General features: G+C 32.1%; 1 protein-coding gene across 1 annotated transcript in view; it reads left to right on the forward strand.

The window, feature by feature from the left end:
• Positions 1 to 13949, forward strand: part of DIAPH3 (diaphanous related formin 3) — a 522774-nt gene that overhangs the window by 367905 nt on the left and 140920 nt on the right. Inside the window, 1 exon segment of the mRNA XM_017892515.1 lies at positions 3671 to 3806. Within this exon segment, the coding sequence (XP_017748004.1) occupies positions 3671 to 3806 (136 nt within the window).

Here is a 13949-nt window from a genome sequence, read left to right on the forward strand (position 1 = left end):
AAAAAAAAAAAAAAAAAAAAAAAAAAAAAAAAAAAAAAAAAAAAAAAACAAGGTCAAGAAAAGATGATGTTTTTTAAAAATCAATGTCTTATAGCCAATTATCTTTATATCTGGCTAACCCTTAACTTTTCTTTCTTAATTCAAATTTAGGATGGAAGTCACTAAGAGGCAGTCACATCCAGAATAATATTGTTCTCTTTTAATTATTAAGCTTTTCTGTTTTAAGCTACTTTTACTTCTTAACATTTAGAATAAAAGAAAATCTCAAATTACTGTTTGAACTGGGATACTAGTCTCAGACTGAACACCTATTTCTGTGTTCTCTATTGGTATTTTTTTCAACTAAAATTATACTAATAGTTATAATATCAGAATATGGTATGTTTTAAATGAAGTAGTTTTTTAAATGAAAATCAATAGTGCATTTTCATAAAACAGAATAGGTTTAAGTGCCTCTTCAGACCTTATTTCTAAATGTAAACATCGTTTTTATAGATCTTAGAAAAGTAATTTTGACTTTTTATTACCCATGGGAATGCTAAAAGGGTGTGGCAATTATATCTGATAGCAGATGGCCTATTATGTACTCACATTTAAATGTATTCAGTCATTAGAGTAGAAAATTCACATCAGAAAATGTTATACCTTAATTAGACTCATAAATAAGCTACATGATATTTATTTATTTTAGGTTCCTCTTGTTAATTTCTCTCAAGCAAGAAATACAATTTTGATTCCTGAATATTTGCTTATCCTTTCTCTATCACAACCTATCTTATTACCCCATCTCCCTTATAAATACATAGATACATGAGTATGCATGCACACACACATACAAATATATACACTTGTCTTTGAACCCATGATTATCTTCTCCTACCATTCTCGTATGGATGTGTGTGTGTGTGTGTGTGTGTGTGTGTGTGCGCGCACGCATGTGTGATGGAGTCTTGCTCTGTTGCCGGGCTGGAGTGTGGTGGTGTGATCTTGGCTCACTGAAACCTCCGCCTCTCGCCTCCCGCCTCCCAGGTTCAAGTGATTCTCCTGCTTCAGCCTCCCAAGTAGCTAGGACTACAGTTATGTGCCACCATGCCCAGCTAATTTTTGTATTTTTAGTAGAGGTGGGGTTTCACCATGTTGGCCAAGATGGTCTCAATCTCCTGACCTCGTGATCCACCTGCCTTGGCCTCCCAAAGTGCTGGGATTACAGGCATGAGCCACCGCGCCCAGTCTCTTATGTTGATTTTTATTACAACTTTTGTCTCATTAGCTGCCTCTTAATATATATGACCATAATATGAAGCAATATGGTAGAAAACCACTGACTGTAGCTAACTTTCAAATCTTGCAACTTACTGCCTCATACTACTTTTATTACAGTAAACAAGTACTTAACCACTCTGGGCCAGATTAGAGAATTCAGAATCCAATTTGAGAATTAAAGGGATTGCATAATAAAGTATTTAGTATTGCAGCTGGTATTTTATAGCTTAGCAATGATAACTATCGTTCATATATGTCAAGAACTGTGAAGAGTTTGAGAGTTTACCTACTAACAGGCTAACAAGTTAACTTGACACCGTTTCATTCATTTGGGGTTAGAGACAAAGAATTCTTTGCCACTCACACAATAGCAATAGCCAGATTAAACCTTTTTTTTTTAGGTTTCTGAACCCGTACACCCACAGGGCTATGTGAAAGGGACAGATGACACTTGCATCCATAGTGGTTTGTGTCATTGGAGGGAAATCCTGAATTTAGGGAATGCAGTCTTTTATAATAGGTAGTAAGACTGCCCAGCCTTTGCTCCAGTTTATCATTCTGGGCAGTAACAAACCCCTTAGCTTAGGAGGGAGATACTACGTCTGTCTTCAAATACTGTTCATTATGCAAATATCTTTGAAAAGATAGTTCAAAACAAAGGTGCTTTGTTGGTGCTTGTATCTCAGTGTACGTAGTTTTGCACTTTTCTGCTTGAAAATCTCTAGTCATTTTCCAGAAACATTAAAAGAAAATCCAACCTCTCTATCTTGGCCTAGAAGACCTGAGGGATCAGGCCTCAGCATACCTCCCTGACTTCATGTTATACCTTTATACTGGCTTTCTTTCTGTCTCCTAAACCCACCAGCAGCCTTTGCATTAGCACTTCCCTCTGCCTGATGTGTTCTAGATCATCACTTACCTAGCTCCTTGACATTCAAGATTCAGCTTGAATCAAGTCAGAGTGAGACCTTGTCTCTCTACCTAATGTAAAGTAACCTCTCAGGAATGCTATCACAGCACTCTTATTTTGTTGTTGTTATTTATTGTTTATCTCTGCCTCCTGCCATACCCTACCATATAGAATGTAAACTTGTTTTAGTGTCCTCTTTTATGCACTCTTCCTTCTCCCCTCTCTACCTTCCTTTCCTCTCTCTCTCTTTTTCTTTCTCCTCTACTTTACAACAATACTGTTTAGTAGTTTCTCAGTAAGTATTAATTGGAATGGATGGATGGATGAATGGATGCATGCATGAGTTACTATCCCCTCTACTCTATGCTTTTGTTTCTTTTGTTGTTGGTCAAAATATTAAACTTTATTATTTGATTTTAATGAAGAACTTGTGCTAACTCTAGGGTTGAAATAAAGAATACCACAGTAAAGAAATAAAAGCCTTCCCCAAAACAACATAAACCCCCTACTTGTTATAGTTTAATTACACACTTTTCTATTTAGTACCAGTGGTGATAAACTTCCATTGTGTTAACCTGTTTGGTTTCATTGGTGTTTAATATAATGTTACTCTCTTTGTTGGCACTTGAAAACTCCATATTTACCTGCTAATTCCCCTTAATGCCACATGAGAGGCATTTCTTGATGTGTATAACACTTAAGAAATAAGAAATTGGCCGGGCGCGGTGGCTCACGCCTGTAATCCCAGCTCTCAGGGAGGCAGAGGCAGGAGGATAGCTTGAGCCCAGGAGTTCGAGACCTGCCTGGGTAATACAGCGAGACCCCATTCTCCACAAAAGGAAAAAAAAAAAAAAAAAAGAAATAAGAAATTAAACAAATAATCACATATCTATTGAGATCTTCTTATGATTAGCATGTTATTATTAGTTTTGATCAATAGCCAGAGGACCTGGCTTAGAAATGACAAACATTTCTTTAGTTATCTTTACGATATTTCTCTCTATATGAGAAAATTTCATATATGATTATAATAAAAAGTAGCCACTACAAGATTTCACTTCTTTTATCATGTCTTTAATTTGATAATTTGTCTTGTACTTGATAATTTGCTTTGCAAGGAAGATATGGAAAACCCTAATTCAGTTGCTAGACACTTTTGGAAATGTATATGGGAAAACAGTTTTGATTTGTGAATTAAATGCTTGTTTTATTTTCAGTTTCTGTCTCCTATCTCCCTTTTAGTTAGTTAATTCCATCAAGATGTAGATGTTTTAAAGATGCAGGTTTAAGTTTAATAACAGTCATATTTATAGATATATAACATATTTAACAAGGGTTTCTGTGCATACCTTTTAGAAGAATGTATTACTAACATAACTCACCATTATCTAAAAGATAATCATGTCTCTACCTTAAGTATATTTTCAAATAGATAATTTCCCATTTTGCGGGGTGAATCACTGGTTAAAATTGATCATTTTCAAAATTTTGTAATAGCAAGCAATAAAGGAGAACATCAAAAAAAGAGAAGCAGAGGAAAAAGAAAAACGTGCCAGAATAGCTAAAGAATTAGCAGAGAGAGAAAGACTTGAACGCCAACAAAAGAAAAAGCGTTTATTAGAAGTGAAGACTGGTGAGTACTATCAAATTTGCTATTTATTCTATGTATACTTAAGATTTATACTGGCTGCTTTATTAGCATATTAGTGAACTTAGTGAAAAAGGAAAATACAATCACTTGTTTCTGTAATTAAACCATAGAACAATTCTTTCTTTATGGTCTTTTCTGCCTTCCATTTACTAACATATAGTGTAGTGTCTTCATTCTAATGGTCATAGGTGATTTGGTCCTCTGTTTTGCTGTTTTGCTTCCAGCGTATTCGCATTTCTTTAATTACTACCTCAATAAACAATCTTTAATAATGTATGTCAGTTAATAAAGTAACTATCAGAAAATTACTGTGGAGAATTCTATAGGACATGTAACCTGGTTTCTTCAACAAAATATCCCAAGGGAGGGAAAAAAATTGATGGAGGATAAACATTGTTTAAAAGAAAGAGACTTACGTGAAATATTAGCCAATTGCAATGTATGGAATTTATGTGTATTCCAATCTGTGGTCCAGCTACTCAGGAGGTTGAGGTAGGAGGATCGCCTGAGTCTGGAAGGTTGAGGCTGCAGTATGCCTTGATCTTGCCACTGCACTGCAGCCTGGGAGACAGAGTGAGATTTTGCTTCAAAAAAACAACAAAAAGAAAAAAGCAGTCTGAACATTTTGGATACTTTTTTTCCCCCTGTAAACATGACAAAATTGTTGTCAATATGTTTCAAAGTATCTTTTAGAGTCTGGTACTGAAATTTTACAGAAACATATGTGTATATGTATTTCAAGAAGCTAAAAGATACCACTTATTTAGAAGCAAAAGAATTATGTAAAATGTAGTTATATTTTCATTCCCTGAAAAATTTGGCTTTTCTACTTTCAAGTCAGTAAGGATTGAACAAGGCTTTAATTAAAATCCATCCGCTTCACTGCTAAATCACCATAGTTTACAATTCAGGGTTGCAAATTCACCTCAAGTTTCCCCAGGAATAGATAGAGATGCCTACTTTGCCTTCTTTACTTTCACTTTACAGGTATATTTTGTGCTTACTAAAGTGAACCGAGTACCTTAATGTATTGCACTTGTTTCTTCCTGGGAAGAAAAATCATCTAAGCACAATTTCTTCTTTATATTTGAAATTCAGGGAATATTCTCAGAATTATTTTTAAGTATGAATGAAAATTGAGATCAGAAAGATTTAGTGTTTATTTTTAAAATATGCTTCTGGAAAGAATTGTAAATTAATATATTATTTCCTAACTTACAGAAGATTCTGGTGTTTGAACATTAGCTCTTTATTTATTTGTTTGTTTTTGAGATGGAGTTTTGCTCTTCTTGCCCAGCCTGGAGTGCAATGGCGCGTTCTTGGCTCACTGCAACTTCCACCTCCTGGGTTCAAGGGATTCTCTTGCCTCAGCCTCCTGAGTGACTGGGATTACAGGGGCCTGCACCATGCCCGGCTAATTTTGTATTTTTAGTAGAGACAGAGTTTCACCATGTTGGCCAAGCTGGTCTTTAACTCCTGACCTCAGGTGATCTACCCGCATCAGCCTCCCAAAGTGCTGGGATTACAGGCATGAGCCACCGCTCCCAGCCTAAACATTAACTCTTTTAGCGTTGGCTAAAGTTATCTAGATGAGTTGCTAGATGGCAGATTGGATGCATTGTTTGTGGGTTTTGCCCAGAGTCTGATCACACAGAGTGTCTTAGTCATTCTCTCTTATACCAGTTTGAAAGATTGAAACTTGATAGGGCACAGAAATTCTAATAAAACTTCCAGTGTAATCTCAGTAATGTTTTAATTTAAATTTGTGTCTCCATAAGGAAATATTCATTTTAAGAATAAGTTTATTTTCAAATTTATTTACATTATAGAAAACACCTAAAAAAATAGTAGATCAAAAGACTGTTACCCATAATCTTCCTATCCAAAGAATCACTATAAACATTTCTGCACACTGTTCTTTCAGTTTAAAATTTTTCTGCTTTCTAATAGTAGCTATGCAGTTCAGTGTCACACTTTATATTGCTGAGCTTTTGAATGTTTCATGTTATTCATAACTTGTAATTGTTATACTTTTTAATATCTATATGATTGATTCCACTGGATGTGCCATGTATAATTGTATAATTTAACTTGCATTAGTCAGTAATGAAGTCATGGAACAATAGTTATTGCTGACTTTTCAATGTGATTAATCTTTTTATTCATAAATAGAAAATAATTATTTTATTGGACATGGAATAGAAAAGGATATTTTTAAGACTTTTGATGCATACTTACAAATTGATTTGCAGAAGCGTAACTTTAATTTTCTCAACTTTCAACATTGAGTTATGATTGTGCCTTGGTTTAATATTCTTATTTTTAAAAGATTTTTGCTAATTTTATAGATTTTAAATTTATGTTTTATTATCTTAATTTGCATTTCTTTGAGTATTACTAAAGTTGGACTTTTAAAAGGGTTTATAGTTCACTTTTCGTTCCTCTGTTGTGAATTGTTATCTTTTTTATTGATTTGTACAAGTTAGCTCAGTATGTATTCATATTTACATTTTAAATATCTCTTTCCAATGTGGCTTTTTTATTTCTATATCTTGACATATATAAAACTATTTTATTTTCATTCTATGATGTTTTAATATTTGCCTTTGTTATTTTTTTCTATCACCTTTAAGTTTATAAAATCATCCTTTCAGTGATTTTATATCAACTTCATTTCTTTTCTAGTTTTGATTATTTATAATATGACTCTACTCCACTTATTTATAATTCTTCCTTAATTATTCATATATTTGATATATAGGTTTTAATATACTAGGATCTGTTTCTGAATTTTACCAAAACCATTCTAATATTTAGCCATCAATTGTGTTTAATAGCTGTTTTATGTTGCTTTAAAATAGGTAATTTTATGTTGATGACATTACCTTCTTTTCTTAATTTTAAAATAGGCTTGAATGTTTTTAATTTTAACAATAGATTTAAAGAAATACTTTATTATATCTTTCATTAATCATAGAGCCCATCTTATTTGACCTATTGGATTATTTTATTAGACTTTTTCTGTACTATCTCTTCCTAAACATGGTCTGCAAATTGTCATAGGTGGGCCTCAAGTAAATGTAAAATCCTCACCCAATAGGACTTTCCAAACCTCTAATTTGCTGAGGTGCATATGCATCATACATTTTAACATTTTTCAGGAGTGCCCTCTGCAGAGCATAGTCTGAGTAACTTTGATTTATATAAATGATATTAAAATAATTTAAACATATTTGTAAAATAAATACAGATATATGCTGTATCTGTATCATACCTATGAATATGCTGTAGATGTCATAAAACTCATTTGATACAACATGCTGAAAGAGCTATGATTTAAAAAGCAACTGTGAGACTTTGTCTTTTAAAAACATTTGAAATTTTGCAAGTCAACTTTGAGTTTTTTTTTTTAGACTGTGGGATTTAAAATAATCTAGGGATAATAGCCCAAATTTCATAATATTTGTAAACACATAATTTTCTCACCAAAGTGAAAGACCGCTTCTAAAATCCCAATAAATTATGATGATTCTGAATGGTCCTTAGTTTTCCTTTAAAATCAACACAATTATTAACGTAGAAGAACCAAGTATTTGATTTCTTAAAGTAATTGTTATTACCAAGTGAGTCATATAATCATATAACAAATATATTATTACATGCTTATTTATTGATAACTTTTCATTTTAAAACATCACAAATATACAATCACCTTTTTTCCATATTATATGTAGAATATGCTTTTGTCAAGTCATGATTTTATAACATTTGAAGGCTTTATGAAATGGAGGTTACTAAAGTAGTGTATCTAATTTAGCACTTAATTACTGAAGACATGTAAAAGATCAGTTTTTTATACTTTTAAATTGATACATTGAATTTTATCCTTATGTGATATTTGACAAATATGATCTTCAATAAAGACACTGTACTATTATAAAAATATGTGTTATCATTTCTATTATTATTTTATTGGTAAAAAATGAAACATAGCAAGGCCACTTTTTATTGTTCTTTTATTCATCAAGTTTTTTTCTATATGTTGAGATTACAGTGATAAATAAGAATAAAAAAGTTCCTGCTGTAATGAAGTTTAAAATTCTAATGAGTGCTTCAAATAACCAAATATAAAATAATGTCAGATAATAATTTATAGGAACTAAAATAAGAATGATAATGAGATGGAGACTGCTTAGGCTGGTGGCAGTAACAAAATTTGGTCTCAGAGAACTAAGGAGACAGTATATATCAAACTTTCTAATTTAAATATTGTTTAATAAAAATCCTCAGAAGTTGATAAGATTTATATAATCAGTGTATGTGGTTTTTGGATAAACAAGCTTATAAGCTACTCTATATGTGCTAATGTGGTGTATATTTTAAACATTGTGAGGATCAGTTGACATTTTATGTAATTTTTCTCCTCAGGTGTTATATTTTAGTACAGAACATGGTACTGCTCAAATCTTTGTAAAAATTTTTAGCCCGACTTTCTCAGCCTTAAAAGAATGTGGAAGGGTGAATTATTGAATTTACATTAGTGTTTTGTTACCTCACTGAGCCAAGAACTTTTTGTTTTAGTTTATTTTCGTATGTAAGACACATATCCCTGGATGGTAGAGGAAGAGAAAAATCTTCACATAACTCTGCCATAAACCCACAGGGAGCTTCCTTCCATATATTTTCATGGCTTTAGTATTTCCTCCATGCAAATAAGAACTGAATTTTTTCACAGGTGTTGAAATTCTTATATCGCTATCTGAGGTAGCAGAGTAAATTAAATTCCTGTTCTTTCTTACCCACAGTAAATCATTACTTGCCCTTGGCAAGAGAACAGGCAACTATTTCCAAATCTACTATTATTTATTATCACTATCATTTCAAAATGTGATTTTGTTAATAGAATGAAAATAAAGGTAAAATAGTGGACTAAATTTCTCCAAGAAGAGAAATGAAGCATTAAAATCCTTCTGAGCCTCAAAACTAAGAAAGCAGTCTCCTATTATCATATTATGATGTTAAAACATGATGTTTTCGTTTCTGTTTTCTCATTTTTTTTTTTAAATGTTGAGCATGAAGGTCTCTTAAATATTCACATACACAGTTTTGGTTATTTCTGTTGAATGTTTTGGTATTACATAAACAAGCAAGTTACATTTTCACGTTGTCTTTACTTAATCAATATGTGAATTTTGAATAAACATCTAAGGTTGATCCTTGAGTTTGAACTCTTTTAATTTAAGAAATACCTACAGTATTCATCTGACATGAAGACTACTAAGCATAGACACTGGTGTTTATTAATTTAAAATGCATAACTATTCTTATGTGTAATCATTTCTAGTAAGGCAAGTAGTAGTAATAATTTTATGTGATTATGCACAACTTTCTCTAAATTCCATTTCTGTTTCTTAATCATGGACACAAATAGGGCATTTGATAATAGAATTCAAACATTATACTCTAAGACTTCCTGAGTATGTAAGTTGATTCACATCATTTTTAAATAGCAGATCAAAATGGCCTTGAAATGGACCCAGTGTTGTGTAATTATGTTTTGTGGGGGAAGTAAATAAGAGCTTATTTAATGGAGTAATAAAAACTGTATGAGCAGCTCCTATATTTTAGTCTTTAGGTTACAATTTGTCTATTATTTATTAGACTTAAATGTCTCATTTGGTGCAACTTCAGTCTATTAAATAAAGAGATAATTAGCTTTTAGAAATCTGTTGTTTACCCACATGGCCAAAACTGCTCCTTTGTTTTCCATTCTGCAATTTAGAATAACTAAGCAATTAGGCCTCTATTTTAGAGGAAATGCATATTACATAAATACTACTTGGGAATGTCTCTGCCAATCTCAACAGATATGCAATTAATGTTTGTACTTGCTTTCATAAAGGCTTTAACAATTACCCTGACTTCTACAGATATCATAAAACTTAGATTACTTTCCATCATTGCCCATATTCTAGTTTTGTGCAGTAATGCTTTCAGTTTTCTAGTGTTATTAGCAATTGGTTCATATAAAGAAGCCAATAGTTTTAATACTTTCTCAATATAGAAGGGTAGAATAAATGGAATTGCATTGGCTTAGATATATTTATCTTTTCTTTACTCCATCATTTATAGAACAGATATTGTAATAACAACAACAACAACTACTACTACTACTACTACTACTGCTAGCATTTATTGATCAGATATTATTTGCCAGCCTATATTTATTATTACATGTAATACTTAAAAATCATGAGACTATTTTATCTATCAAAAAGTTTAATTTACTTGCATGTGATCACAAATTTAGCAAGCCATGAAACCAGTATTCAAGTCTTCTCATGAGGTCATATTTTTAACTATTGTGCTATTATATTTTACCACTGTTGATTTAACCATGGTACAGGAAAAAAGGGCCCAAAATGATTATTAGTAATTGCTAACTGTCACTAGACTATACCTATATAAGAAGATTGAGAATTATTTTCCATGGAAATCTGTGAGAGGGTCAGCTGTGTCTTTGGTAACATAATCAGTGGTTTTAAGCCAGGTGGTCTCTCCCTTTGTATTTGGAACTTCTGGGAGGATTGTCACAGTCAAAGGAGGGATTCTTCAATATTCTGAATAGTTCTGACCCAACATAGTTGCCAGAGGTCAACTTTTCTGAGGGAGGTAGAAATGTGTCCAGTACCTTCATTGTTTGACTCAGAATAGAAGTTAAGGAAACAGAGAATTTGTAATATAGTAAGTTTTAGAAGTAGCACAAACATTTTATGTGCTTTACTCAGGATGTGTGCCCTGAGACATTCTTCCATGTCCACCAACTGTACTATGTTACAATTTTTTCCTTCTGATGGTATTAAGAAACTGAAATTCTGTTACATGCATAGTATCAAGCAATGTCTGGTGGGAAATTTTTCCAAGAGTCTCTCTGTCAGTTAGCTATGCAGCTTTTCACTTCTGTGCAGGCATCTCTTTCACTGGAATAACGTAGCTTAAATTATGAAAACTCATTCAGAGTTCAACCATTTTGTGCACTAATATGCGTCTTCTCCATGCAGCTATACAAGGCTCACACACCATCCTTTGTCCCCTTCCAACAAGACCCGGAAAAGAAAAGGAGGTTCTCAGACTTCCAGCATAACTTAATTTGAAAGTGATTATTTTTTTCTTTTGTCTTTTTCTTTCTTTCTTTTTAAACTTTCTTGAGGGTTATTAGTGCCACTCTTGTTAAACATTTTGTGGCACATCATCATACTAATTAGTTTATTGCTCATCTAATATTTTAAAATCATTTTCAAAATGTTTTCATATTATTATAATATGATATTTACTATAGTCTCAACTTTTGTTGTTTAACTTTTTTGGGAATAAAAGATTAAATGCCAATTTTCATAAACTTTATTTGAGGCAAAATAATTTAAGTTTTTAAGGTGTAGCATGGTCTACCTCTAAGAATTTTACCCAAGAAATCTTTATATTAACATCACTTATTCATAACTTCACCCTGTTCATATTCTAGGACAAAAAAATCATACCAATCAGTCCTTTTGGTCTTATCACAATGTGGAAAACTCTGTAACTTTGATAATATCAGCCACATTTATTGTATTATAATTGAGAACTCAATCACAGCATTGCATCTTCTGTGTCTGTAACATTCAATACTCCTTAGCTGTCTCCACTAATCAACATAAACCATATATCCCACAAAACCTAAAATATTTGCTAGCTGTCCCTTTACAGAAAATTTTGCTGATTCATAATATAGATCAATAATTCGTAGACTCTTTTTTTTTTATTTTAAGAGACAGAGTAAAAAAAAAACCCATGAAGTAAAAAAAAAACTTTTTTCTTGTCTTCCTAAATGCAAAAGCATGCATTTGCAAAATGACCAGTCTGTGTTGAAAATAATAATGAGTTATTGTTATTTTGANTCTCCACTAATCAACATAAACCATATATCCCACAAAACCTAAAATATTTGCTAGCTGTCCCTTTACAGAAAAATTTTGCTGATTCATAATATAGATCAATAATTCGTAGACTCTTTTTTTTTTATTTTAAGAGACAGAGTAAAAAAAAAACCCATGAAGTAAAAAAAAAACTTTTTTCTTGTCTTCCTAAATGCAAAAGCATGCATTTGCAAAATGACCAGTCTGTGTTGAAAAATAATAATGAGTTATTGTTATTTTGATAAAATTGATATATTTATAAATTGATAAATAAATAATTGACAAATTAAAATTGATATATTGATAAAATTAATTATAATTGTCAGGGAAAACGTCATCTTTAAGCATATCTCTCGCTGCAGAGAATTGTGTGATTTTTAGATCTATTAATTTGAAGTGGAAAGTCATGCAGTTGAACTTTTGAAATGCTAGCAAGCATCTGGGCTGCTGATTGTTTCAGTAACTGATCTAGCACAACCATTGTGCTTCTTATCCTTTTAGTCCAGCTTATAGACCCCAGTATTTCTATGGTATTGTTTGTATATCTTTCAAGAGGAAAATATCAGTGTGTCAAAAGGTCATAGGTGGAGCCAGGTTTTTCTTTTTTTATTAATAGGCTCTCTTCTTTGTATTTTGGTCATTCTGACATTAAATCCTTAAACTTGAAGGAAATCTATTCATTGGTGTTGAACTTGGTCATGAAGGTTGCTCAAAGTCTAAAGTGATTATCTCAAAGAGAGGAAAAAAAAACCAACTCAGTAGTATTTGGCATTTGATGATGAATAAATAAATATACCTTAGGGCAGACTGGGAAAATTAAGCAAAGAAATTGAATATTGATATGTTACTTGTAAATGGTATAAATAGGCATTAGTGTTTAGATGAAATTAGACTTTATTTTGTAATAGGATTTTAAAATATTGTTTCCTGGATAACTTCCTTCCTCATATATCCAATGTTTTTCAAGAGAACTATAAGCAATATGATAGTAACAGAGTTAACATTGAGGGCAGCCTTAACACAGGCTAGAATGCCCCAAGGCGGGAAGAATATGACAGACTAGTGTAGTAACAGAAAATAGATGACTGACTGTTTTTAGAGCAAACAATTCTTGGAGACCATTGCCTGACTAGAGTGAATTGCCATCATAGAACTTCCAATAATAATTATCATTAATGGGTATAAGTGACAGTAATTTCAGTTCAATAGAATCCTTTGAATGTTTATTTTTAAACTATTAGTGCTATTCAGGCAGGAACTCTTGTAAAATTAGTGCTGAATCTGAGGTTCTATTACTAGCTTTCATGAGTGTTGTGTAAAGGATCACTGCTTTAGGAAACTGGATAGATTCCCTCCAAAGTCATTCCAACTCTGATTCTGTGACTGGCAATTAGTTTGAAGATTCTAAATGTGTGACGGTTCCTCTTTTTAACTGCAAAGTAGCCTTCAAGTGTTACAAAGTCAAGAAGATTGTTTGCTTGGGGAACAAAAGATTATTTTAATTCAAAGGCCAAGAACTAAGAAAAAGACAGTCTTTCTGCTGTATTTCAGATATATTTCAGAAGTGATGATTCTGTTAGTGCTGAATTGCAATTATGATCTCTGATTTGCAGTGGATGTTCTCAATGCTAATTAGATTGTACTTTCTGCTGGAATCACGTGTGAAGAAAAGTACTTTTTAAAAACCTTTATCCTTTATTATTTATTTTAAGGTTTGATATGGAACAGTAATGCTCTGTACTTCTCTCAAAAAACGGACAGTGCCTTTTGATAGTAGTCACTCATTATTTCTTGAATGCATGGGATATTTTTGTTAGATAAAAAATAAATTTATTAACTATTTTAACAGCTTATTTTATCATTTTGCTGTGACTCTGTTAATTGTATTCTGTGATTTTGGCTTTGGTAGACGAAAATATTGTTTATGATCATTGGAAATACCTTTCGCCCTTGAGCAAAGATGCTAGTTCTGTTCCCACTACCCATAGACAAACTTTCAGAGACCCTTTCCATGAGATTCTGAAGGAATTTGGTATGAGGAAACATGTGGTTTGGATTATACTGTATTCTAATTGATTCTACCATTAAGGTAAATAGCATTACAGTCTGAGGAAATGCTGTTTCCTAAGTCATGATATCTGCTGAGATCAAGCATAAAATGTCATAATGT

Source organism: Rhinopithecus bieti, unplaced genomic scaffold (genome assembly GCF_001698545.2).
Source record: "Rhinopithecus bieti isolate Rb0 unplaced genomic scaffold, ASM169854v2 scaffold_21155, whole genome shotgun sequence".
Classification (NCBI taxonomy): Eukaryota; Metazoa; Chordata; class Mammalia; order Primates; family Cercopithecidae; genus Rhinopithecus; species Rhinopithecus bieti.